The 25,426-nt window shown below is 49.5% G+C and overlaps 8 protein-coding genes across 8 annotated transcripts; 5 read left to right on the top strand and 3 right to left on the bottom strand.

Annotated features, from left to right (window-relative positions):
• Positions 1–1,260: 1,260 nt before the first annotated feature.
• Positions 1,261–3,618, bottom strand: LTR64_008560 (uncharacterized protein; the record flags this gene model as incomplete). The annotated part of the gene is made up of 2 exons (XM_064902871.1): positions 1,261–3,565; positions 3,614–3,618. The coding sequence occupies 2 exons, from the start codon at positions 3,616–3,618 to the stop codon at positions 1,261–1,263; spliced, it is 2,310 nt and encodes a 769-aa protein (XP_064750760.1).
• A 2,101-nt stretch (positions 3,619–5,719) lies between these two features.
• Positions 5,720–6,652, bottom strand: oca3 (Inositol phosphatase SIW14; the record flags this gene model as incomplete). The annotated part of the gene is made up of 2 exons (XM_064902870.1): positions 5,720–6,205; positions 6,284–6,652. 2 exons carry the CDS (start codon positions 6,650–6,652, stop codon positions 5,720–5,722), a joined length of 855 nt encoding a protein of 284 aa, XP_064750759.1.
• Positions 6,653–7,174: 522 nt separating this feature from the next.
• On the top strand, positions 7,175–10,174 carry APL5 (AP-3 complex subunit delta; the record flags this gene model as incomplete). The annotated part of the gene is made up of 1 exon (XM_064902869.1): positions 7,175–10,174. One exon carries the CDS (start codon positions 7,175–7,177, stop codon positions 10,172–10,174), a length of 3,000 nt encoding a protein of 999 aa, XP_064750758.1.
• Positions 10,175–10,529: 355 nt separating this feature from the next.
• Positions 10,530–11,160, top strand: LTR64_008557 (uncharacterized protein; the record flags this gene model as incomplete). The annotated part of the gene is made up of 3 exons (XM_064902868.1): positions 10,530–10,636; positions 10,715–10,880; positions 10,936–11,160. The coding sequence occupies 3 exons, from the start codon at positions 10,530–10,532 to the stop codon at positions 11,158–11,160; spliced, it is 498 nt and encodes a 165-aa protein (XP_064750757.1).
• Positions 11,161–12,350: 1,190 nt separating this feature from the next.
• LTR64_008556 (uncharacterized protein) lies at positions 12,351–12,986 on the top strand (the record flags this gene model as incomplete). The annotated part of the gene is made up of 1 exon (XM_064902867.1): positions 12,351–12,986. The coding sequence occupies one exon, from the start codon at positions 12,351–12,353 to the stop codon at positions 12,984–12,986; it is 636 nt and encodes a 211-aa protein (XP_064750756.1).
• Positions 12,987–15,780: 2,794 nt separating this feature from the next.
• On the top strand, positions 15,781–16,425 carry LTR64_008555 (uncharacterized protein; the record flags this gene model as incomplete). The annotated part of the gene is made up of 1 exon (XM_064902866.1): positions 15,781–16,425. The coding sequence occupies one exon, from the start codon at positions 15,781–15,783 to the stop codon at positions 16,423–16,425; it is 645 nt and encodes a 214-aa protein (XP_064750755.1).
• Positions 16,426–17,835: 1,410 nt separating this feature from the next.
• LTR64_008554 (uncharacterized protein) lies at positions 17,836–19,774 on the bottom strand (the record flags this gene model as incomplete). The annotated part of the gene is made up of 7 exons (XM_064902865.1): positions 17,836–18,104; positions 18,171–18,793; positions 18,840–18,957; positions 19,095–19,254; positions 19,305–19,334; positions 19,387–19,492; positions 19,542–19,774. 7 exons carry the CDS (start codon positions 19,772–19,774, stop codon positions 17,836–17,838), a joined length of 1,539 nt encoding a protein of 512 aa, XP_064750754.1.
• A 3,515-nt stretch (positions 19,775–23,289) lies between these two features.
• LTR64_008553 (uncharacterized protein) lies at positions 23,290–24,730 on the top strand (the record flags this gene model as incomplete). The annotated part of the gene is made up of 4 exons (XM_064902864.1): positions 23,290–23,596; positions 23,643–23,995; positions 24,059–24,504; positions 24,556–24,730. 4 exons carry the CDS (start codon positions 23,290–23,292, stop codon positions 24,728–24,730), a joined length of 1,281 nt encoding a protein of 426 aa, XP_064750753.1.
• Between the last annotated feature and the right edge of the window lie 696 nt (positions 24,731–25,426).

The raw sequence follows: 25,426 nt of genomic DNA, 5'->3' as shown, positions 1-25,426 counted from the left end.
GCTACCAACAGGCAGATTTTAACAAGTCACACTGTTGATCTTGGTTGAAACGTTTGTGTGCTTGAACAACGAGATCAGGCCTGTCAGAAGTGTTGAAATGTCGAGAAAAGTGGTAGTCAAAAGATTTACGCGATGGGCTGCTAGGGCGAGAGTGCTAGGCACTTGCCAGACATGACGGGTAGCTCCTGTCAGCGATACAACAAACATAATCTGCGTAATTGTGAGTAATTTAAATGGCCTGTCAGCATCTGCCACTCTACCACACGCGAGCTCTTGCTGCTGGCAGGAATTTCTTGAGTTGGTCACACTTTTGGAACTACTACCTCTTTCATTCGATCAAGAGAAGCTGCGAAGCTGATCCCGTTTTTGTGAGCTCGTTGGGCCTGCCCAGTGGCATGGCGCAACCACGGTACACAAGCATGAAGTTCAAAGAGATTTCGTGTGCTGCAGATTGTCGAAATACATATTACATGAATGGACTAGAGCGCGAAGCTCGAACTCCCTGCGCGGTACCAGACCAGACAAGGACCACAGAGCGAATTGACAACGACTCGAACTTTTCCACATCTCTGCTAACCATACAAGCCTTCGAGCATCTCATCAAAAGTCCACCGAGTCAGTCCTAAATACCCAAACTAGCTCGAGTAAACAAGGGGTATCATTCAAATTGACAATGATATTTGAGAAGACTCCAGCTTCTAACCAACAACAAAATGCTTGCGCGCCGAAACACACCTCTCTATCGTCTGTCTTGTCTCATCATAAACGCGTTTCTTAACATTTTGTTGCCCACATGTCCAAACGCAAACGCTTGCTAAAACATCGTCAAAATCACCAAAATCGCCAAAATCGTCAAAACGTAAATGCTCATTAGTTGTCCACTTCAAATCTCATCCCCTCGAGGCATGAAAAACCAATCCCGGGTGACCCGGGAGGATAAAGCCATGCCCCCTGAAACAGCCTATGTAGGCTCGACCAAGAAAATCAAAATTCGTCAGAACACCGCCTTATCGCTCGTTCGGTCGAGAAATACTGGTAGTTGAGTGGTCGTCCATCGTAATGCCAGTTTAGCCACTGACGTTGTCGTTGTTCAAGAAACTAGGAATACCCTGAGTCGCATGAGTTGCTGCAAAATCGTACATGTGCAATTGCCTCCCAGTGATATCGTATCCGTCTCTTGTTGTGTACCATTACCATTTTCTCTCCTCTTCCGAGTGGTATTGTTGATGTCTAGAAAATTTCGATTCATTCAGTCCGAGCTCACATAACGATGCATGCGCCTTGCTCGGCGGCACCGTGCTGATGAACAGCGGCTGCTTCAGGCTTTTTATCACCTTTTAACGCCGGTCGGCCCCTTGGGGCGGCATTTGCTCCTAACATCCAGGAGGCAAATCCACCTGGCCGCTTCTTCGCGGCGCTGGCTTTGTCCTTGCTCTTTGATTTCTTCACAGTTGGTCCTGTACCACCTAGTAAAGCGTCGAGGTCAATGATGTCCGAGTCAAAGGGTGGAGGTATGGGTTCGGGATCAGGTAACATAGGTTCAGGCTCTGGTTCGGGTTCTGGTATCGGCCATAGCATCATGGTGATAGTCATACCGGGCTGAACAGTGTCTTCCCAGTACTCAGCCATGATGATTTCCTTGTCTGGACCAATGAGATCGTACCTTCCCTGCATGACGTGTGGACCGATCCGGTCGATATGAGCAAAAGCTTGGTGTATGAGGCCTTCCATGTCGTCCCACTTGTGACACCGTTCCCATGGGAAATTGTAGCTTCTGTTGAGGGCATCCTTGAAACGTATTGGGGCCTTCCTCTCTGGTGGAGCGTTGGCTGCAGCCTTGGCCTCAGCAGCCTCCGCTTCTTTTTTGGCGGCAGCGGCAGCTTCTTCGGCTTCTTTCAGCTTTGCCTCGTGCTCTTCCTTTGCTTTCTTGGCCTCCTTCTCGGCAGCATCGGCAGCTTCCTTGGCTGCTTTCTCCGCCGCATCAGCTATTTCTTTCGCCTGTTTCTCCGCCGCATTCTTTGCGGCTTCCGCGGCATCGCTGGCGATTTTAGCTTCACGGTCGGCCGTTTCCTTTTTGGCTTTTTGATCTGCGGCAGCGGCAGCCAAAGCAGCCTCAGCAGCTTCTTGACGGATCTTTGCCTCATATGCTTTGCGTTCGGCCTCTGCCGCGATGCGCTTCTTTTCTGCTTCAAGGGCATCCCTTTTCGCCTCTTCTCTAATCCTGGCCTCTTCTAGTCTTCGGGCCTCTTCACGCTTTCTGGCAGCAACAGCCTCCTCTTCCGCAGCTCGAAGTGCATCTTGTCTAATTCTCTTCTCTTCCTCGGCGCGTTCTTGTAGCAACTTGCGCGTGCGTGCAGCTTCCTCCTCGGCGTCTTTGATCGCCTGCTCTCTTATACGTCTTTCATCTTCACGGCGATCCTTGTCAGCCTGCGCCATGGCTGCTGCTCTGTCTTCGGCAGATTGTATTGATTTCTGACGCTCGTCTTCTTTCTTATCTCTGTCCGCACGCTCTGCCAGCAGCAGTTGCTCGAACCTTGCCATGATGGCGGCTTCGTCAATCTGGGACTTAGGCTCAGCAGGCGCAGGAGAAGCCACGGCAGGCTGTGGGGAATCTCTCGGAGGAGGCGTGTAGTGCATATGGGGGGGCATAGGAGGGTACATGCCCTGAAATTGCTGCATCTGTTGCATTTGTTGCATGAAGTAGGGGTTTTGCGCATAAGGAGGGAAACCCTGGGGAGGAAAGTAGCTTTGTGGCGATTGATATTGGACGACATTCGGAGATCCGTATGGCGAGGCCGAGTATGGTGAGGTGACATGACCTAAATGTGTATTGACAGGGGCCCCATAAGGATGAGGCTGAGGAGGTGGACCCTGGTGTTGAGGATGAGGTTGAGGTTGTGGAGGGTAAGCATAAGGCGCAGGCATCTGAGGGTGTTGATATGCAAGCATAGGTTGTGGAGCGCCAGGTGGTGCATAATGGACTATTTGGTGTGATTGATGTGGGACAGCAGGATAGCTATATGAGCCAGACGAGCTGCTGTGGCTGTAGCCGGCTTGGCCATGATATTGCTGGTCACGCGGCATCCTGTAGACGTATTCTGGTCGATCTGGTTGTTGGAGAAAAGCTTCGGTCGAATCTGTCTCATCAGCAACTGATTCGGGATGCTGATGGTGGTGCGATCTGCTGCGTTTTGGGTGGTGAGCGCTTTGAAGCTGCACCACCCTTCGAGGCTCACGTTGTATGGAGCTTTCTCTTGATGGGTCAGGTCGTTTTCGACTACGGTGGACCGGATGGTGAACTATTTGATGCTGGTATGGATGAGCGTCGGGTTCGCTCTCCTGCTCGACTTCGGAAGGATATGCCAACACTGGTGGTATTACTTGATAATCTCCGTGTTGAGAGGAGCTGCTTTGACTGGCGGTTTGACCATGTAGGCCAATGACTGAGTAGTCGGGAGAGATTCCTTCTGGTGAAACCTCTACGCCGTCGTCTTCCTCCGAGACTGAGGGTGACGGTGCGTATTGCGGGTTGTCTATGTTGATGTGAATACTCTGTGGACGTGGACTGTGGGAGGTCAGCATCATGCGTGCCATTCCTTCAAGCGAAACGTACCCCATCAGGAATGTGGTCAGCCAGGAATTATCGCATCCAGACCTGCCCTGTGGCTAGGTAGGATGTGATAACCTTGGTAATAAGTCAGTGGTGTGCTGAAGATATGTAGTGACCGCAACTTGCTGGAATGATGCAGCGCCTGCAGCAAGAGCAGATCCTGATTTTCGATGTTCTGTATAGGGTCGCAGCAGTCGTTCCAAAAGGGACTGTGGTTCTTGTGGGAAGAGGCTCAATCGTTCGCTCGTGCAAAGGGAGGAGAAGCCAATGTGAGCCAGCGCTTGCGACGAGGTTTGGGTCAACGACGTGGTGCGAAGACGCTGTAAACTTCTACGACAGCGTTCTTCGCATACACCAGACTTCCTGTTGGTTGGCGAGAATCAGCCTGCCAACCAGGGTAGGCAAGATAGAAGTGATGAGTTTCGGTGAAGCGCGTAATGCGCACCTAAAAGGTGGGATGTGTTTGGGCAAGGATCAAAAGAAGGGAGAGCCACTTTGAAGATGCTCCAGTGGGTGCCCGAGGGGATCCAAGGCCTAATAAACAGTGGATCACAGAGCTGGATAGCTAGTCCTCAAATGGTCTGATTGCGGAACCCACTCGGAGTATTCAGGCCTGGTGATCGTCGCAACGACAACGCTCTTGTGCGAGTGCAGATAAATGAGGTCGTTAAATGTTCAGCTGTATTGCACCGAGCTCAGGACACTGTCGATGCCGATACACGAGCGCAGCACCCTGCTCAAGATTGCTGGATTGATGTCGCTGCAGTATTAGCACGATAGTTCACATCAAGAGACGAGAGGATTGTACGCTGCAGAGTAGAACCGCACGGTGAGTCCAGACGAGATCTTCGATGAGACTGCAGCGAAATGCGAAGAGGTGATATAATGCGTTGTGGTGTGACCCAGATGCAGTGATTTTATCGGGCCTACAAGGTGATTGTTCCAGTCAATGGCAAGTGTTGTGCCGAAATGATACCGTTCTTGACAGATGTTGAAGGAGGAAACTGAATCACTGCCGTCAGGTAAGTATCACGGATCTCCTGTCAGCGAAGCAAAGTTGTAGGACACAACACCTTCGTATGATGAGTGGGAAGAGTCAAGACGAGACCAGAGGTTGAATGTGCGCCTGTAATCACAACAACCTGTCAAGTCGCTCCTCGACAAGTGATATGACGCCTTGTGGTACGCAGGTCGCTGCACTTGATACAGGGTGATAGCAAATCAGATGGATCTGCAGCGCTTTTTCCGCACTCGCTTTAGGGTCAGTCTGTTGCTTTTGTTGCTGGACATTGAGCTGGTGAGGAATAACAGATTGTGCTCTGACTTCAAGTTTTGTGTGTTGTGCGGACGTGACACAAAGTTCGAGTCTTGTCAGTGTTGTGGTATTTGATACTGCTTACTTGCCAGTCGCAAGTTACGACTGCTACGTCTATATAGAACAGCCGGCTCTGGTCGTGACATTTCCCAACAAGCACTGTCTATGAGTCAATCAGGCACGCAAGCCACCATCTTGTGCCGATTCACAACTTGAACCATTAAGGGGTTTCTAAGACTATTCTGAACATTTTGATACGCCGTGATGGAGATATTGTATGTTTCGACTTCGGACATGGCAATATCCAGCCACGAACGAGAGCTTCAGCAAGGCTCAATGATCCGAAGGTCCGACACAAATCCCAGCATGCATCGTAAGTGGCTGTCAGGAAGCCTTCCAAAGAAGGAGCCCTTGGGCACCTATGAGCAGATACAACCTCTTATATGCTGCCACGCTAGGAGGCATGAGAAGTGCTGCCCAACCTGCACGTCTGACCCAAGCTGGGGCATACCCACTCGTTGAGCGACTACTAACGATGCCGGCTTCTCGAGGTTGTGGGGCTTGACCACGGCCATATTCCCCAAGAGTTTCTTTGCCACTTCCCTCTAGCCTCCAAGCCTCGTGCTGAAGTTCTATGCAGACACACCTGTTCACCATTACATGTTCGATCTTGCATAAATTTCAATTGCAGAAGCATGGATGATGCCTGATGTTGGGCTGAGAGCGCTTCGGGCCGTAGCCGACTTCATGTCAATGACACGTTCTGCCAATGCATTATCATCCTATAGATGGCTTCAGGACTTGGATTGGTCCAGCAATGCTTGCGCAGCTATAATTTCCGCTTTCTTAGGACCAACAGCATGGGCCGAGTCCTGCTTGATGATGTGCTTCAACTTTGTGGCAGCCATGTTGTTGAGCTGCTGCACCACATCCGAGGAGATTGCCTCTGCCGTCCTGGCTGGTTGAGAAGTGGACAACTTGTCAGTAGCTATTTTCAGGCCGTAGAGCCCGCGCAGGTAATCTTGACAGAGTTCCACACTTCTTGCAAATCTTCGAACGGCTTCTGTGAGGTGCTTTTCATTTGCCGAAGCACCTTCTTGTCCAGACTGACTAGCCAGATAATTCAGTTCCCCGAGCCTTGCATGCAAATTCCAGGCATTTGGGGCAATCAGGAGGGCTTCTTCGAGGCAAAAGATGGCTTGGCTGCTCATACCCTGGGTCTGGTACAGATCAGACAGCTCACACCAAGCCTCAGCATCTGAAGGAAAGGTAGCCAGAAACTGGACGAGACATTCGAGAGCATCTGTTTGTTTTCCAAATGAGCGTATTAAAGCTGTCCGACGTTTGTGTATAGGTACATTCATGGGATCAGCATCCACAATCTTGTTGTAGCCTTGAAGGATGCGCCGGAGGTCCTCCTCATTCTTCGCTTCAGCTTCTTGGTACAATCCACGCAGGGCCATCACACGGTGGTTTTCGGCACCAAATCGGGTCGTTAGACGTTCGAGGCATAAGTGGGCAGTTTCATCGTCGCTCGATCTGAGACATGCGAGGAAGATTTGTTCCAACTCGGCCCATTCCAGAGGCTCTTCAATAGCAGATACGACGGACAGCAGCTTCGACTTTGGCTTCAGGGATGATTTGGAGAGCATAGAGGGTGCTCTTTGTGAAAGACTTAGCACGGTAGCCGGGTCATTCTGATTGTAGTGCTGCATTTCTGTAGCCATGATTGGAGCCTCGAGGTATTGCGGACCGGCTATTCAGGTTTCGTTATATGTTAGGGAGGATCTGCTATATCATGTTCGAGATTTATGGCTACCTGCCTTCCAGTAAGAACGTATGTTGCAAATTGACCTCCGGAGCGACTATTCGGTCGCTCAAGTTCGAGTTGATACGGAATCGACGCGGGTCAAGTCACGGCCGGCGGCGGGAGGAGCAAACGAGGCTCAGCTGCAGCCTTGTATGCAATTCCGGGCATTAGCGACCAGCCCGAGCCAACCATATATCAACCGTAGTATACCAGACAATAAACTTCTTTACTATACAGTAGTATCGTTACAACGCCTATCCTACAGGAATACCGCGTGTGGTTCGCAAAATGTGCAACCGTGTGCAGATTTCACATTATCACTCTACATGAAAAGGAACGGCGCCATGAAGGGAAGCTGTTCGAAACCAAGCCTTGATACCACAAGACTATCCTCGGTGCTCACAGTTGCAGGACAAGTTGACTGTCCAAGGCTTACAAGATGTTCGAAAAATCACTGGTCGACCTCATAAGAGGAATGAGAGGTCACAAAGGTCGTGAAGCTGAGTATATCCAAAGTGCCATTAAAGAATGTCGGACGGAAATCAGATCTCAGGACATGGACGTCAAAGCCACCGCCTTGTTAAAGCTAATCTACCTGGAAATGTTTGGTTACGACATGACATGGGCTGCTTTCAATATTCTGGAAGTCATGTCGGCTGCCAAGCACATGCAGAAGCGTGTCGGTTATCTTGCTGCTGTGCAGACCTTTCGACCCGATACTGAAGTTCTCATGCTTGCCGAAAACTTGCTGAAGAAAGACTTGACATCTCCTTCTATACCTACCCTGTCACTGCCTCTGATAACGCTTCCGCACCTTGTCACGTCCTCTTTAGCTCTCTCTATTCTACCGGACCTTTTGCCAAGGTTAACACATTCTCAGCCAGCTGTGAGGAAGAAGACTATCACCACTTTGTACCGTCTAGCACTGGTATACCCTGAGACTCTTATAGTGGCATGGCCCAAGATCAAAGACCGTTTGCTGGACGAGAACGAAGATTCGAGTGTGACTGCAGCAACGGTCAATGTCGTTTGCGAGCTTGGCTGGAGGCGTCCACGGGACTTTCTGCCCCTTGCACCTCGATTGTTTGAGCTATTGATAGAGGGTGGGAACAACTGGATGGCCATCAAAATAATCAAGCTTTTTGCGGTCTTGACCCCTCTCGAGCCAAGATTGGTGAAGAAGCTAGTTCGTCCTTTAACCAATCTGATCCAAAGCACTACTGCTATGTCGCTGCTGTATGAGTGTGTCAGTGGCATCATTCAGGGTGGCATTCTGGATGGAGCCGATGCTGGTGTGAACGTAGAGGAGGTTGCCGATCTGTGTATCTCCAAACTGAGAGGCATGATCCTCCTCGAGGGAGATCCAAACCTCAAGTATGTCGCTCTATTGGCTTTCAATAAGATCGTCACCACGCACCCTGCTTTGGTGGCTATGCAGCAAGACGTTATCCTGAGGTGTTTAGACGATCCCGACGTCTCAATCAGGCTTCAGGCCTTGGAACTTGCCACAGGTATGGTCAGCAGTGACAACTTGCAAAGTGTGGTTGATAGATTGATGAAACAGTTGGCAAATGCGCCACCGGAGAAGTCTACCTTTCTGAACGGGTCCGTTGAGGATCAAGATAACACAGACCTGGAGCAGAAGCTTGTGCCTGACAAGCGAGGCTCGGAGGCTTCGCCCTTGCCTAACGAGTACCGACATGAAATTATAAGCAAAATCCTGGACATGTGTCCAGCTGACACGTATGCTAATATTACAGACTTTGAATGGTATATTGAGACGCTAGTGAAATTGATTCGTCAACTGCCAGGTAAGACAAACGATACACTGACTGGAAGACACGACAGAACTTTGAACCTGCCGGCGCGTATTGGTAGTCAACTTTTGGATGTCACTGTTCGTGTCAAGGAGTTACGTCCAGAGGCTGTTAGAGCTGCCGAGAGGCTGGCAACCATGTCCAGTCGCGGTATGTACTTCGCGAGCCACGGCTATGGACAAGCTGAGATCCTCGAGGTCGCTGCTTGGTTATGTGGAGAGTATGCTGTCCATCTATCTTCGCCTTACGAGGTCATCAATTCGCTTGTCCATGATCAGACGAAAGATTTCGCTTCGAGCACCATTGGCACCATCGTTCAGGCGATTCCTAAGGTTTTCGCTAGTATTACCAAATCTGCAAATCAAGAGTGGAACGCCTCACGCAAAGGTACCTTGGAGTTGATGCTAGGACGCATCACAAGCTTTCTGGACACTCTATCAGCCCATCCTAACCTCGAGGTACAGGAGAGAAGTGTCGAGTTCCTCGAACTACTGAAACTTGGATCGGAAGCACTATCCGCGGCCACTATCGATGCCCCTGAGGCGCCCCTACTCTTGATTCATGCTCTTCCAGCACTTTTTGAGGGCAGCGACCTCAATCCGGTGTCCTCCGCAGCACAGAAGAAAGTTCCCATACCTGAAGACCTCGACCTTGACACACCCTTAAACCCTAATCTAGATACCATTCTCCGATCGTCACAGCTGATTGACGAAGAAGAAGGCGACGACGAGCAGACGACCGCTTTCAATAAATTTTACTTCGAGCGAGAGATTACGGCCCTGGCATCGATAAGACCGACTACTCGATCACAATACGTAGAGGCCGATAACGACGAGGCAGTCTCGTATCAAGGAATCCCAGATTCACCACAGACCCAAGCACGAAAGAAGGCAGAAAGAGCCGCACGTAACAGGGACGACCCATTCTATATTCCAGGTGGTGCACACACTCCGTCGGATGAGATAGCGAGCGTCATTGGCAAGCAAGCAGGTGATCTCGATGTTGATTCAATACCAATCGTCGACTTGAACATCGATCCCAGCCAACTGCAACACGGACAATCGACTGAAAAGCCAAAGAAGAAGCCGAAGAGAAAGTTTATGATAGCAGCAGATGAGACTCTTGATCCTACATCAGATCAACTTTCTAGTTCTTTCAGCGACACCCGAGCGCCACGATCGTTGACCCGCAATCTATCCAATACAGCCCCCTCCTCATCCGTACCAGCCACGGGTAATCGCAGGAATTTTCTTTCTGTCGATTCTTCCAATCTTGGTGCATTCTCGCTGAGTGACCAGGAACAATCAGGTACATTACAACTGGACATTGACCGTCGCCTAGCTGAGGAAGCTGAGATGGCCGCTGCACTGAAGGAGGTAGAGAGAAAGAGACTGGAATTGGCGAGACAAGAAGAAGAAGCACGAACACATGTGGCGGAAGGCGTGGATGAGGAGGGTATAGTTGTAAAACGTAAAAAGAAGAAGTCAAAAAAGCCGGCTGGGGATGAAACAACAGAACAATCTCTTGTAGATACACTAAAGAAGAAGAAAAAGAAAAAGGTCAAAAAGTCGGAGGGTGGTGATCCTGTACAGGATAGTCAACCAGACTTCACCGAGCAATAGTACAAGCAGGTCAAATACGTATAGATGAAGTAATTGCTCATCAATATCGTAGTGCATGCACGTCCGTGTATGTGGTGTGGACGCGATCTTCTTTTTCCGATATATTCATAAGCGGTCCGAACAGGGTATTGCACAGAAGACACCAATCAATATCTATAAACTTGCGAGCCGTTTGACTGGGGATGGTAGAAGCAAGGTCCAATACAGCAGTGTTACAAATTGAGGTGGGGTCGTGGCCAAAAGTGGTAACTGAACTAATTTGTGACTTCTCAATGATGTCGATTATATATATAGCTGACTATAGGTATAATTTCGAAGCAACACAAATTTCCTGAGCAGCACTGGAACCACAACCATGTCACATCCAGCAGCATACCTTGCCTACACTGCACCTATCAATCCGGATGGTGCAACTCCGGTCCTATCCAAAGACCAAGTATGGCAAGGTCTACAGCGCAAAGTGTAAGTCCGTCCGCTCGTTATGCTCAATTCGCGACTTAACAACGAATCGCAACGAGATCTCGACTGATAAAAGTATAGAAGACAAGCTCAGGTCTTCGTGCCCAACGCCATCAAGTCTACCCAAGTCCTCTCAGAAGAGAAGGACGAGCATGGACGCGAAGTGGTCAAGCGCGAAGTCATCTTCATTGAAAATGATCGCAAAGCAAGGGAGTCTTGTGTCTTTTTCCCACAGATGAAAGTCGAGGTAAGCTGATCCTTCGTTCTGACAACATCTACATAGGTGAAATCAGCATTAACAGGCGCACAAGTTTATACAATCAGATGGCACGAAGGTGCTAAATACGATTTCTGATGGTGCTGGCGGACAACTATACATGACGTATCAATTCGAGTGGTTCATGGCAGAAGACACACCAGTAGAGAAGCAGCAAGAGAATATCAAGAAGTGGGAAGCGATGTCAAAGACTGCGGTAGAGTCGAGTATTGACAAGATTAGAGAGCTGGTGGTGGGTGGGAAGCTTTAGATGCGAAGCATTGGCGTGTAATGATTCGAAGCGCGAGACTTGCTTAGCCATGGTCCAGGGTGGTTTCACTAGGCATGGACAAGGATTGCGAAAAAGGCCACTAGCTATTGCTGCAATACGTAAGCAGGGAGAATCTTATAGACGGTGACCATGTTCTCAGCGTTGCTTGGGAGCAATATAGAGCTCTACAAAGGAACGTTATTGTCCTCTCGAACTGCTTGCGCGGAGGGCAAGCTACTCAAGCGAATGCGTTCACCTGAAAACCCATGGACCAAGCTCGAGAGACGAGCATCTTGGTGCCGACGTCACTTAGCGCACGTGTGTTGATTCTGTCACGTGCATCTAGATAGGTACATATTTGTCTACTTCTCAAAATGCGCTTTGCCTTCGGGCATTTGGTCAATTTGAAACGATACAGAGAAGATTAGCATGGCCCCTGCACTAAGGATGACACGCTCAATCAAAGAGAAGCTAAACGTTTTTTTGCTATTTTTGTTCCTTCTTTTGCCCTCTAAGCCTCTCAAATTGAAGCGTTCGGGGGTTCGAAATGGGTGGTTGAACACGAAAAAAACAGGGTCACGTGCACTCGCAATCTCTTGGTCGTTCCTGCATTCTTGTCTAGAATCCTCCCACTCTTTTTATTTCTGTTGCAGACACAGCTTTCGTGCACATCGAATGTACCTGGAAGACTTAACAGCAGGCTACCTAGCCCTCACTTGAGTTTTAGGCTGACAATGTTGACCTGCTGTTCTGCCAAAAAGCTATTCAGTTCATGTCGCCCTTGTCTCACATGGTACAGGCCAACGTGGTGACCCCGACCTGTCCCTTCATGTGTTATACGCACCCTGTCGAAAGCATATCGTCCTTCGTCTGGTGAATCGCTGCTCAATCACAACAACGAGCAAGCAAGGCATCCGCCAGGACGTTTCATTGAAGATACTGCACACCAAAATGTTTTTCGAACATCATTGTCTTTGTTGAGTCCTTTGTCCTTGTGGTCAACTAATCCAGCCTTAGGAAAATATCTTTAAAAAGAATCATCGATTGTGTCTCCCATTAGAGTTGATCAGACAGATACAAGCACCAAGCTAGCGGCATCGTACAAGCTATACTTCGAAGCTGCGGAAGTAGGCAATTATACCCAGAGCTAATACTACAGGTGGGTACTAGTGCAAGACTTGCTAGCAAAGATGCCTTACACTGGCGAATGTGGTTACTACTTTCCTAAACTCGACTATGTTTCCTCAGACTCCGGTCCAGAGTCAATGCCAAGTCGTCAGCGTCCCATCACACCACCCTGTCTCTTCCGACAGGCGCCACGCTCGTCTAGCCGACGAATGCGCTCTCCACCTCCACCAAAGCACACACGGCATCTGCTAATACACAATGACAGAGCCAGAGAAAGCGTCAGAGCGACTGTTCGAGAGCTCCAGCTTCAGCGTGAATATGCTACGGATGCGCTGGATGAATATTTCAACGAAGACGAACAAAGCTCTGAATCCTTGTGCCAGTTGATAAAGTATCAAGGCAAATTCTCTTCGCAGGCTGAAACACTGAGTCAGCAAGATCACCTGGACACTTCCAATGAGTCATCTCCACGACAGAAGCCCTGCAGCCTCCGTTTCGGGAAGATTCTGACATATCGTGCTGACGAAGGCTACGGCTGCCAAGCTCGCGAGGCAAGCAGCGACGACTGCGATAGCGATGAGTTCGCCGCACAAACCGAGTGGTACATGGCTGCCCGGCGCATCCCTCCTCCTCCTTGTAAGAGGGAGAAGTATTACTCAAGCGAACCTAGCGATGACGAGCTTGGCTGCACGAATTGAGCATTCCTATAGGTTGAGAATTGTAACAGTATTCGAGGCAGTAGAGAAGAAGAAAAGAGGAAGAAAAACACAATCGATATACACAAATTCTCACATATAGTCCGTACGTTTCTTTATCCTGCATATGTAGGAGCCTTCTGTACACGTATCGCCACACTGTTTCTTTTATTCTGCCGCTTCACATATCACATTTTCTGTCTAGAATCGATAGCTGTTCGCCGTCCATTCGTTCGTCCCAGTAGTCTAAGCCGTCAGCATTCCACACAGAGAACCGGTGAGAACCAGCATGCTAACCCAGAGTCGCAGTATCCTTGTCGAAACAGCCATTAGGCAGCATCATTGCTGGGAGTGTGCCGCCAACCACCTGTCCACTCCGCCACGCGGTGTTCGGTGTGATACCCACATCGACAATCCCGAACAACCTGATCCCACTGCTGATGAACATGTCCAAAGTCAACGTCCAAAGCAGGATCTAGTATCATCTCTGGTATTGCAGGCTCGACCTCAGGTGGAGGCAATTGAGGCCGGATGTTCTTGAACTCATCTTCGAGATGGCTGAAGGCCTCGCGCCGAGCTCTTGGTGATGTGAGAGCGGCTATGGTACGGATGCCGATGAGAGCCTGCTCTGCTCTGTCGGGAGCGTTGGCAGCGGTAAGTAGAGGAAGTGAAGGTTGATTGGCGAAGGTCGCCCTGTGATCGTCGTGGACTGTCAAGGGCTGTGAGGCATTATAGAGCCTGGTATTCGTGACAGGAGTTGAAGGATTGGGAGTTTGTCGAGAAGAAGTTGTATTGTGCTGGCTGGTAGCAGATATTGGACGTGAATTAATCGACGAGGATGGGATCGACCCTCGCGGATTGGATCGAATAGATTTGTCCGGTATAGACAGCGGCGAGGGCAGAGTCGCGTTCAGATCTACTGAAGACCGCTTGTCTTGCTGCACCGTCAGTCTTTTCCCAGCTCGAGTAGCCCTCGGGCGTCGTCGCACTTCACGTTCTGCATGAGGCACAACGACAGTATGGTCTTCGTCAGTCGTATTTGCAGGCGTAACACCTCTTCTATTCTGAGCTTTGGCTGACTGGACATTGCGAGGCTGTCCTGGCATAGGTCGTTTTGGTGCATCATACCTCAATATGATGTTCGGCGGACCGAGCTCTGTGTGATGTTTTTGCCAATGCTTGACAGCTGAATCAGCATATAGAAATCGTCTGCCACATGCTCTACATTCTCTTGGAAAGTTCTGCCTAGCTGCAGCTCCGCGACGTTGTTTGTACGTCTTTCCCCAGGCCAGGTTTTCGTCAGCTGGAGTTTGTATCAGCTCTGCCTCTGCTAGCCCTGGTTGGTAGAATAAGTCGTGAGAGGCAACAAACGAGTCGAGCGTGGAGTCGGGTGGACGGAACGCTATGTTTGGAGAGGGAGGGTATCGGTCTTGCAACGTAGGGATAGGTTGGCCAGTATCGAGGAAGGGCGAATTCGGTGGATTCGTAGCAGGAGAGGGAAATGAGATTGGAGTTTCAGAAGCTACATTGTAGTTAATGCTCGAGATTGCACTGTCCTGTTCTGCGCTTGACGGATACAGACATCTCCTGGTTGTCAGTGCTGGCACTGGGTATGCATGGGAAATGAGGCTAGAGTCCTGCTCATCTGGGTAGTGGTGAAGCCATGTATTATGGTTCGCTTGATGGCCTGCATCCGAGGACATTCTCTTCTGTTAGCACCTGTGGTTTAGCGTAGCTCGAATGGTGCTAGAATGCGTTAGAGTCACCAGTAGATATGCAAGATATGGCACACCAACAGGTGATTGGCAGTTGTTGAGCGACATCCCAATCTCGTCACAGAATGTAATAGGTCAGCCTGGCAGCTTAAGAGAAGTAGAAGAATAAGACAGACACTTCTTTAATGGGCTAAAATTTTCCTCTACTCGACATGCTGTACAAGTCAAAACAAAAGGTGTCCTCCTCCATGAGTGGGCTGTAGAAGTACCATGTGTATCCATGATGTTGAGGTCCTTCTTTGTTTTGGACAGGGAGATATCGCAGTCGGGCTTGATTCTTCTGCAGTCTTCTGAAATCCTCAGGACTTGGAGCTTCCAAATACGGGGATAAGAGTGAAGCTCTGTAGATGGCATTTATGGGCCAAACAATGCTAGATTGTTCTCGCGACAAGCTTCTTCGTGCTCGAAGCCGATGTGTGAGAGCATTGCATTGTAGGAAGGGGAATAGCTATAAAGTCCTGTAATCGTGTTTGATTCGTCGAGGCAACTTTTGATCAGACCGTGCTGTTTGCCTCGTTAGTTGGAGCTCTCCTGAATGCCGGACTGGATATTTTGGTCGATCAGTACGTGCTTTCCACAAGCTTCTATCTCAGCTAGTCTTGTCAGCCTCTTAGTACTGCGAAAATCAGAGCTGTTTTATTGTGGTCCGGTCTCGTTACTGCCAAGTTACTGTAACGATGACATCAGGCGTGAAGCAGGTACCCGTTGGTCACGATCTTGAGATAATTGTAACCTCTGAAAGGTGACATATTGTGGGAAGTGGCTCTTGGAGGAAGATGGCTGATTGACTGCGCAGCGGAAATATGAGCCTGGGCTTGACGACTGAGATGAGGGAGGTGAGCAGTACGGGTGGCTGAAAGTCGGCTGACAGCTGCAGGTGAAAATCTGTGACTGCGTCGGGTTGCTAACGCGGCACAAATAGATCAAAGAATACGGGTATCCGATGTTAACCTGCAAACCTGTTGTTGTTCTGAGCAAACTCAATCCGACCGCGGTCTTCCCAACGATACAGATACCCAATCATGTCTACCACCTGTAATGCCCGTTCTGACTTAGATGCGCTTGAGGAGGAGATTGTAAACAAATTTCGACACGATGACCATCTTCTATGGACCGAAATGGTACCCGATCCGCTGGGCACCCCCAGTCGACTCGAGAAAGGCATTTTACCTCGCCGACAGATCGATGCGTCGGCTCAAGAATACCTAGCAGCAGCGAGACGATCCTTGATTGAAATAATTAGAAATGAAGCAAACTCGGAGGAGTGGCAACAAAGAAACTGGAACGCCTTTCGCCGTCTATTGAAGATACAAAGTGGTATCGATCTTGAGGAGGTTTGTGAGAGTCTGCAGGAGGAGAACCAGCTTTCACGACCAGGCTCGAATATGGAGAATTACTCCGAGCTGTCCGCAAAGGAAGTACCAGGCATGGATGTGGAACAAGGAGACAGCACGGGTGCATCTGACAAGGTCGACTTTGAAGGTCAACACAAACAAACCACACAAGACAAGCAAGTTTCGAATGTTTCATTAGTACAGTCACGTATCCAACAGCAGCTCCTCAACTTGTTTGCAGATTCAGCCCAGAAAGACAATGGCGAAACCTTTGATGAGCACAGCAAGAGAGCAAGAGAAGCTCTTGAGTTATTGCGTCGTGAGGAAGGTTAGCAATAAGACATCATCCAATTGATAACACGAGCTACAAATTGGGCATTGTTAGATCAAGCTCAAGCTCAAAGCAAAGCGAAGCACGGATATGGCTGAGGGTTAGGGGATTTTGTGGACGTGACGGGATTGAAGAGCTGAACGGAAGTGTATACCAGGCATACCAGGACCCAAGGTGGACGTCAGAAGGTTGGGACTATGGTAGCCCCGTCATGTGGAGGAGGGGTCACTGGGACATGCCAGGTTGTCGTATCGTCCTCCTGTGCAGATTTGACCCCTCAGATTACCCCCATGCTCCGACACGATTGGTTCCTTCGAGGTGATTTTGAGATCCTTGCAGCAATGTGTCATGGACATGGAGGTTCGGACCCAAGTCAATGTATAAATACCTGCATGTTCGTTCTGTACCTGCTCATTTACTCCTTTCCATTTTGTGTCTTCTTCTACCACCTCTCGTCGAGTCTCTTCATTGATTAGTAAGACAACAATTGTGATCACTTACTAAAGCTTCTCGTTGTTCTTGATGAAAGATGTCAGAGGACTCCAATCACCAAGTCACTGACGGGCGATCAAGTAGGTCACTCATACGACGTCGTTGCCGCTGGAGTGCTTACCCAGATAAGTCCTCGAGCATTCAAAGCATTCATCGATACGAAATTCAATTGACCCAGGCTCCGATATGGTGCTGTTACACAACTCACTCCAAGCATTTATGCAGTCGCAGCCATATCAAGCCGCTTTTGTGCCTGGTACAGTTACGTTGCAAGATCGCTACTGGAATCTGATGGTCGTGATGAATGAAGCGACAGCGAGGTTCCCAGAAACATCGGTGCGGAGGTCGTGATCTCGTATGGGAGGGCAATGCTAGTCTTATGCAGTCGGGCTTTGATCATACACGTGTAGCAGAAGTGTCCGACGATGTAGCTGACGCCAGAAAGCGTCGAGGAGAGACTTCAGCGACGGTGATGATTTCGGTATCTGCGAGGAGTGAAATGTTGAGGCTGTATAGTGGTTGCGAGGAAGTGAAGTCAGAAGAAATTGTACGAGGAACGCAGGCCGAGATAGAGGTCCGGCTTAATTGCGTCTATATAGCGTTGTGGAGTACCGTACGAAGGACGCTACGGTCGATCTTAGTGCTCTATCTGTTTTGTGCGGGCAGCTGTAGTTTGCTCCTTCCAGAGACGTCGCATTTGCTGTGTCTTCACCTGACCAGCTCGTAGACAGTAACAGTGGGAAAAAACGCCGCCTGCTGTCATCGTCCCGCCCTAAGTTTTAAGAACGCTCACACTACCAAGAGGCTATGAGCAAATTCACTGAATTTCGTTTCCCTATCGAAGGCAACTGCTCAATCCTTTGAGACAGCATAGAAAGATCTTCTCCATCGATAACACCAACAGGATACCTGGCTCGCTTCTACAGCGAATTCTTGAAGAGAGGGCTTCGATCTCCGAGCTTCTCAAGCTCGGCCGAGCTGTATTTCTGTCGGATTTCCTCTTCACTCATATGCTCATACTTCTTGTTGTGGCGGTTGTAAAAGAACTCCAATGTCAAGGCGGCCACCAGACCTGCCGCTGCGAAGGAGAGCGACGAGCCGAAGCCCGATGGGTATCTTGGCTTCTCTTTGTCTAAGAAGATGAAGCTGCCGACGATTCCACCGCAATTGCCCATGGCAATCATTAGACCTAAGTAATTGTCAGCATTTGCTCGAAACACAGCATTGACAAGCAGCTTGTCGCTCTATTACGTACCTATACCCATAGATCTTTTTTCTGACCCAGCAAGATTGTTGACTGTCCAAGCAGTGCAGTTCGGAATGATGGGGTATACTCCCATGCAGGCAAAGGCAACCATGACGTAGCATAGAGGGACGTTGTCGGAGATCTTGGGTGCCTTGACGAACAGAACCGAATATGCTACCAGCAACAATGACTGACAGCTGACGATGAATGGCATGCGCCAGGTGAATCTGTCTGCAAGGAATGAGCAGAATAACGCGCTGAAGGCTCCGAGGAAGTATGGTGGCGCCGTCAACAGCTGAGCATTAGTCGATGTGAAACCCATGTTCCGGATGATTTGTGGCATCGTGAATTTCAGACCATAATTCGGGACCGAATTCGACATGAAGACCAAGGCTTGGAGGTAGAGATGCTTGTCTGTGAGGACTTGCATCACGACCGAGCCTCTTGGTGTCGACCTTGGCTTTTTCTCTGCCAGCTCGTCTCTGGCCGAACCACGAGTGGCTTGAAACTTTAGGTTCAAGAAGCGAATCTCATCCGGCTTCAGCCATCGGCTGGACAACGAAGGTGTATCAGGCAACAGCAAGAAGCAGCCTGCACCTATAATCACCGATACGATACCCTCGATGATGAAACTGGCAGATGTTAGCAAAGGTCTTGCTGATAGACATGCCATCTTACATCCAGCGCCAACCTTCCAGACCGCCAAGACCATCCATCTGAGCAATTCCGGCAGCCAACAAGCCAGAAAATGCTCCAGAAGCAGCACTGGAAAAGTAGAAAAGACTCATTCGGAATCCTGTACGACGTGGCTCGTACCACTGACTAATCAGCCACATCGAACCTGGAAAGAACCCAGCTGGAGGTAAGTTAGCATCATGCACCAAACAGACAGGCTCGTTGCCTGGAAGCTATCAACCGAGCTCGTGGACTGACCTTCGAACAAGCCGATGAGGAACCGAGTAAAACATAAAGACCACAAGCCTTGTACGAAACCGCTGCAAGTCATGATCAAGCCCCAGGCGCACACCAAGATGCCAATGTATGTGCTTGGCTTCTTGAACTTTGCCAATATGAGGTTAGAGGGCACTTCGCACTGTCAAAGGATCAGCAGGCAGATCAATGGTCGAGGTGGATAGTCCCTACGAGGATGTAAGGGATGAAAAATATAGCAACCTGTATCTATCGTCAGAATAGTGGCTCAATGTCATGGTCTTCGTGGACATACTGCAACGTTATAATCCGTCCCTCTCATGCCCAATGATCTCTCGATACCCTCAATCTTGGCATTGCCAATATTGGCTCGATCTAAGTGGGCGATGAGGTAGAGCAATCTGCAATCCTATCAGTAGGTGGTAGCCCAAACAGAAAGACATGACGTACGCCAGCATCGGAACCACCCTTACGTCCACCTTATGGTATATAGCACTCTGTTGCTTGGGTGTCAAGGAGAGCAGAAATTCCGCATCATCATTGCTGAGCCCTGCCTGCAGGTATTTGCGCTTTTCCTCAGAGGCATATCCAACCTCGACCTCAGTGGAACGGAGTTCCTTCTCTAGTGAAGAGACTTCTGACAGGTCTTCTTGTGCAGGCCTCACAGCGTGATCGACACCCATGATGATTGGCAGGTGGCGGATTCGAGAAGAAGGAGTAATAACTGCGAACTCTTCAAGGTCGTCGAGCAACCGCTACTCAGTGAAGGCGAAAGAGTTGGGAAACGATGGCTGCTCTGCTTTCGTTCCTCTTTAAGGGCAGATCTTACTCTGTACATCGCTCATCCATACCGTCATGCCCTTTGCATCGGCCTCCAAACCGGTATGAGTGTAGTGACCCCCGACCAGTCCCGGATACACATCCTCCACGTTCCCCGCACGCACTGCCAACGCCACGCCTGCCAAGACCCGAGAAGACATCGCCCAACCGTCTTGGCAAGATCTATGATTGGTCAAGAACGTTTGCCAATACATCGCCATCACAGTGAACCAACCACGGCACTGTTGAGTGTCACATTCTTAAGGTGTGGAGGAGCTTGTCAGGGCTTCGAGAAGACTAACTCACATGGTCGACCAAAAGCCAAGCAAGCCTGCAACGATCACGATTGGTCTCGATATCTGGGTGAACAGTATTCGAGGTGTCTTTCGGAGTTGACCCGTCCGATGCATAAGTTGCAATGCTTACAGCCTTGCCTCGAATGGACTCAACAGCAGGGGTTCTCCGCAAATGCAGCTCGATCGAGTAGCATCCTGCTCAATTCGAGATTAAGTCACCGAGGTAAGTTGGTTCGTTAAGGTTTAGGCTGAGGAAGGCACGTTTCGGTCGCATTGGCGTACCCCTAGAACCTCAGATATCAACCTCTTGTAGATCGACAACTTGTCACACTCTGCACTAGCACCATGGCCTGTAGCTACTGTTGGTGTTTCAAGACACCGTGTATAGGTAATGAAATCATCCGCGCATCTTGGTCGTCTGGGCTGGCTTTCTCCCCGGATTGGTACCTCGGAAACAGATCACGTTGCATTCATGTCGTTTGCATATCAAGTCCACGTCGCTGACGGTGTGCTCTGTGTTAGCTCATATGTATTATTTCGTCTTTCCAGCAGAGGTTGTCACGGAGACTGATTATTATAATAAGCCAATGTCCTTGCTCTCTCAGTCCACTGCAAACTTCGTCTGAGCGGTAAGAGTCTGGACATTGAATGCGTGACACTCAAGGGAGCAGACATAAAGCAGATTCCATCCTGTAGATGAGAAGTGCAGCGAAAACTTCTGACCAAAATGGTTTCTGAGTGACCTTGCTGACGTGATTGTGTTAGCGAGGATGATCCACTGGTAGCCAGTTTGTTCGATCGCCCTGTCTCGTAAGCTGATGAGTCAAGATTCCTGCTCTGCTATAGGCTGCTCATCGAAACTCTTTGATAGACACAGGGTGGAATCATTGTCGCTATACTTCGTGTCCCCCGTAAATGGCCAAGACGTGGCAATAGAGGTCCGACAACACAGCTGATTGCTGAATCCGACACTTCGCATTTAGCAGATGCAACAGTCATCAGCTTATGATTGCTTCGTGCATGAGCTGTCTGTTGCCTGAGATCAACTTCTGGTTAAGAAGGCAGCTAACAGCCTGTGCCAAGAATGCTTGATTTCTCTGACTCAAAGTTCCAAGCGTTGAATGACTTGTTCTAATTGGGCTGATGTCTTATCATTTGGCCACGCTGAGAACACCGTGATACTCCAATCATGTCGGCAGGCATTGTGAGTAGGGCTCGTCTGTGCCTGCAGGCATCAACCCATGCGAGATCGATGTCAACGCGTAATATAGCAGACTGGAGTTCCGTCACGTGTACCAAATGTTGACCGCGTTCTTCGTCTTCTGGATCAACCCAGGACTTGGTCTGCTTTATCGCGGCATGTCGCAGCGCAAGTCGGTGCTTGCGATGATGTCTCAGTCACTCGCGGTTATAGCTGTCATCACCTTCCAATGTATGTTTTGGAGTTGCTCAATGGCGTTTTCGCTTACTAGTAGCTCTTTCGTCGTCAACATGAACAACCTCTGGCTAAGGGGCATCATGGCAGCACTGTCGATAGGTAGTGTTCTTGCTGCCGACATCATATTTTGCTCCTACCAGAGGCTCTTCGCGATAACCGTTGTAGCTATCGTTATTGGTGGTGCTTTGCCGAGGCAAGATTGTCCCGGCTCTTGTTTTTCTCTTCTGTTGGATCACCAATGTGTACTGTCCGAACGCTTCATGGACCTGGTGCCTAATGGATAGGCTTATAACCTGAATGTATCAGATTGTGCTGGTGGCTCTCCCGTACATATGAGTACAGCAGCTGCTGGCCTTGCATAGGCTCTTGTTCTAGGGAAGTGCACAACGGCAGGAAGCAAAATTCATCGCAAACGGCACGACCTGACCTGAAGCTCACTCCCTTCTTGGATTCTAGAGTTAATGACAATATTGGAAAAATGGCTTTTGACCTAAACCAATTCCAGGATGAGGTCGTAGGGGTTTGAGAGGACTTTCCTCTAGCTACCCATACTGTCAGTCATGGCATTGAGCCAGCATTGCTCGAAGGAAGCATAGTCTCTATGAAGAGGAACACTCCAAAACAAGCTAAATACGGATCAAGCAGAACGATGTCGAAATAGTAACCGCCCTGAATAGTATCGACCTTATTGTGGCAGGGCAATTCTGTGAGCGAATATGTATGCCTGATACAAGCGCCACTACCGGTAGTACACCTGGCGATCTTGTTCTGTAGAGGCTATAGTTAACAGAATAACATGACATACTACAACTTGAGTGACTCGAAGTTGCGTGCTTGGAAGTCACCACCCAAGGACATCCTAAGGCACCTACCAAGATTGTTTGCTTGTGTTTCGACGTAGTTGCCCCACTGACACGGCCCTGATTCCGCACGGAATATACCCGCCTCACCACTGAATTCTAGGTCGGCGGTTTCGACGCCTTTTTGAAGCTCCCTCCCACAACTCGGTCCTTTTTGAGTAAGCCTAACCTGGGCCTCGTGGTTCTGGTATGCAAGAGGCCGCGCGCTGTCCAATCAGACACAGCCGCATCCTCAATTAAGCCTTGAACAGATTAAAATGATAGCCACGTTCGCACCCAGAGCGTGGTTTTTGTCCGCCACAGCAAAGCCTTGAGTATAGAAAGGGAATATGGCGTCGAGGGCCTCATGTCCTGGTTCTCGACATATAGCTGTGATAAGATCGACACATCCACTGAGAACACGGCACGATGAGTAACGAACATAAGCCATATGCTGGTATGAATGACCCCGACTTGCAACATATCGAAAGCAGAGCTACTACCAACCGTGATACCGAACCCGAGCTTGAGAAGAAGTTTTCAGTATGGTCATTGGGTTCACTCTGTCTCTGCCTGATGGCAACATGGGAGGCGCTGTCTACTGTCGTAGCACAAGCTCTAGTGTCCGGTAAGAAGGCTCGAGATCACCCAAGCTGCAAGAACCGAGATCTGATCCTGAACAGGTGGTGCCCCCTGCCTCTTCTACAATTAGTGAGTAACCTAGTTGAGCCGCACCAGACAAATGCTGATGCTCTAGCCTAATCTCCTTCTTCGGATCCATGGCCATTGTCACTTCATTGGCTGAAATGGCTAGTATGTATCCCAGCGCGGCTGGACAATACCATTGGGTCGCACGCATCTCGCCAGCTAAAGGACGACGCATCTCTTCATGGTTCACAGCATGGATCTCAATTGGAGGCCAGATTGTGTTGACAGCGTCGGCTGCCTTTGCTGGTGGACTACAACTACAGGCACTCATTACCCTGAACAATGTCGACACGTATATTCCACAGCGATGGCAAGGCATGCTGTTTTATGATCTGGTCCTTGTTTACGCTCTTGCGATCAACATATTCGGTATTCGGATATTGTCGCTGACCAACGAAGCCTGTGGTACTGTGGCACATCAATTGCAAAAGCGTTGCTAACAGAGATATAGGTTTGCTGCACATCATAGGCTTTGTCGTCGTCTTTGCTGTCCTCGCCGCAATGGCGCCCAAACGTGATGCGGACTTCGTCTTCGTGGAGACCTCCAATCTTACTGGCTGGCCGAACGACGGTATCGCCTGGCTCATAGGTCTCTTATCGACGACGTATGCGTTCCTCGGTTATGATAGCGCTGCTCACTTGAGTGAGGAACTTCCGAGACCGGAACGCTATGTACCATTAGCAATGGTTGGGTCAGTTGTACTGAATGGTTTGATTGGGTTCGCATACTGTCTTATGCTTTTGTTCTCCCTCGGCGATCTCGATACCGTCTTAGCGTCGCCATTTGGTTTCCCATACATCCAAGTAAGTACAGTGCGAGTCTCATGCTGCTTTCCACGGGAGAGTCTAGTCTGATCGTTTACATAGGTCTTCTTCGATGCCACCAGGAGCAGGGCTGGAGCCACAGTACTTTCACTCATTCCTAGTCTGATCGCTGTTGCAGCCAACGCCGCTGGTCTCACATCGACATCGCGAACAGCTTGGGCCCTAGCGCGAGATAATGCAACTCCGAAAGCTGCCTACTTGGCTCAGATCGACACTAAATTCCATGTGCCGGTGAGAATGATTGTTGTCGTGACAGTGTTGCAGTTCCTGCTTGGGTTTATCTACCTCGGAAACACGACTGCTTTCAATGCTATTTTGACCATGGCAATCATTGGCATGTATGTGTCATATACGCTGCCTATCGTCTACATGCTGTTCTTTGGTCGCAAACCAGGTGCACATGAGCCGGGTCCGTTCCGATTAGGTCGCGCTGGTCCTGCCATCAACATTGTAGCTTTGATTTGGCTCGTCGTGGCCATCTTTTTCAGGTATGCCAAACCTGGAACATCTGGGAGGGACGCTGCTAATCAAACATACAGCACGTGGCCGAATTTTTACCCCGTTACACCAGTAAACATGAACTACAGTACTGTGGTTCTCGCTGGTTGGGTTCTGTTTGGAGCTTCGTATTATCTGATCAGTGGGCGACACAAGTATGCGGGACCTGTGCTCGAACTCGATGGCGTCAGGAGGTCAGAAACAGGCAAAGCATAAGGAAATATATGGCTTTCAGCCAAGAATCTATTCGATCAGGTTACGTCTGCCTTTCGAGCACAATTGCCAGCAGTTGGCCGTATTTCTCGTAGCAAGAGGTAGGACGACTAGTGGAAAGAGTGGGCACTACACAATGTAGCAAACCCTCATTTGGAAACCCTCCATGTACTGGCAATCTGGGTGCGAGTGTTTGTGAGTAGCATTCATCCGTCAACTTTTCGCCATAACATTCCTCCTCATGTCACGAAAGCTTCCTCCGGGATCGCAACCTGCACACCAAAGACAGCTGCAACAACTAAAACAAGGCGAACCAAATAGCTTGCCACACGAGGTTGTCACGCCACCAAGACTCGAACCAAACAACCGAATCGGCACACGACCACGACCTCGCTTCACCAGAACCGACGTTTTCCGATGCAGACCTCGTGGATCTGCCTTGCTACGAAACCCCACTAAACACCCTTTTATTCGCAGAACAAAACACTAGGCGACCAACTAGACTGATTCAAGACACTTTCACTCTGGTCACGCCACATCTCTGGAAGAACAAGCACATCCAAGCAGGAAAGCCCAGAGCTGTAGGAAAGCTTCAGTCTCCAGTGCCTCCGTCGTAGCTGCCGCAACGGTGACTGTACCGTCAAAAGCCTCATACTGCGGCATTTATTAAATCAAAGTAATCTCGCTGTTGGTCTACTA

Source organism: Lithohypha guttulata (assembly GCF_036872675.1).
Source record: "Lithohypha guttulata strain CCFEE 5908 chromosome Unknown scaffold_10, whole genome shotgun sequence".
Lineage (NCBI taxonomy): Eukaryota > Fungi > Ascomycota > Eurotiomycetes > Chaetothyriales > Trichomeriaceae > Lithohypha > Lithohypha guttulata.
Note: the sequence above shows the minus strand (reverse complement) of the source record. Positions and strands in the feature narration are given on the sequence as shown.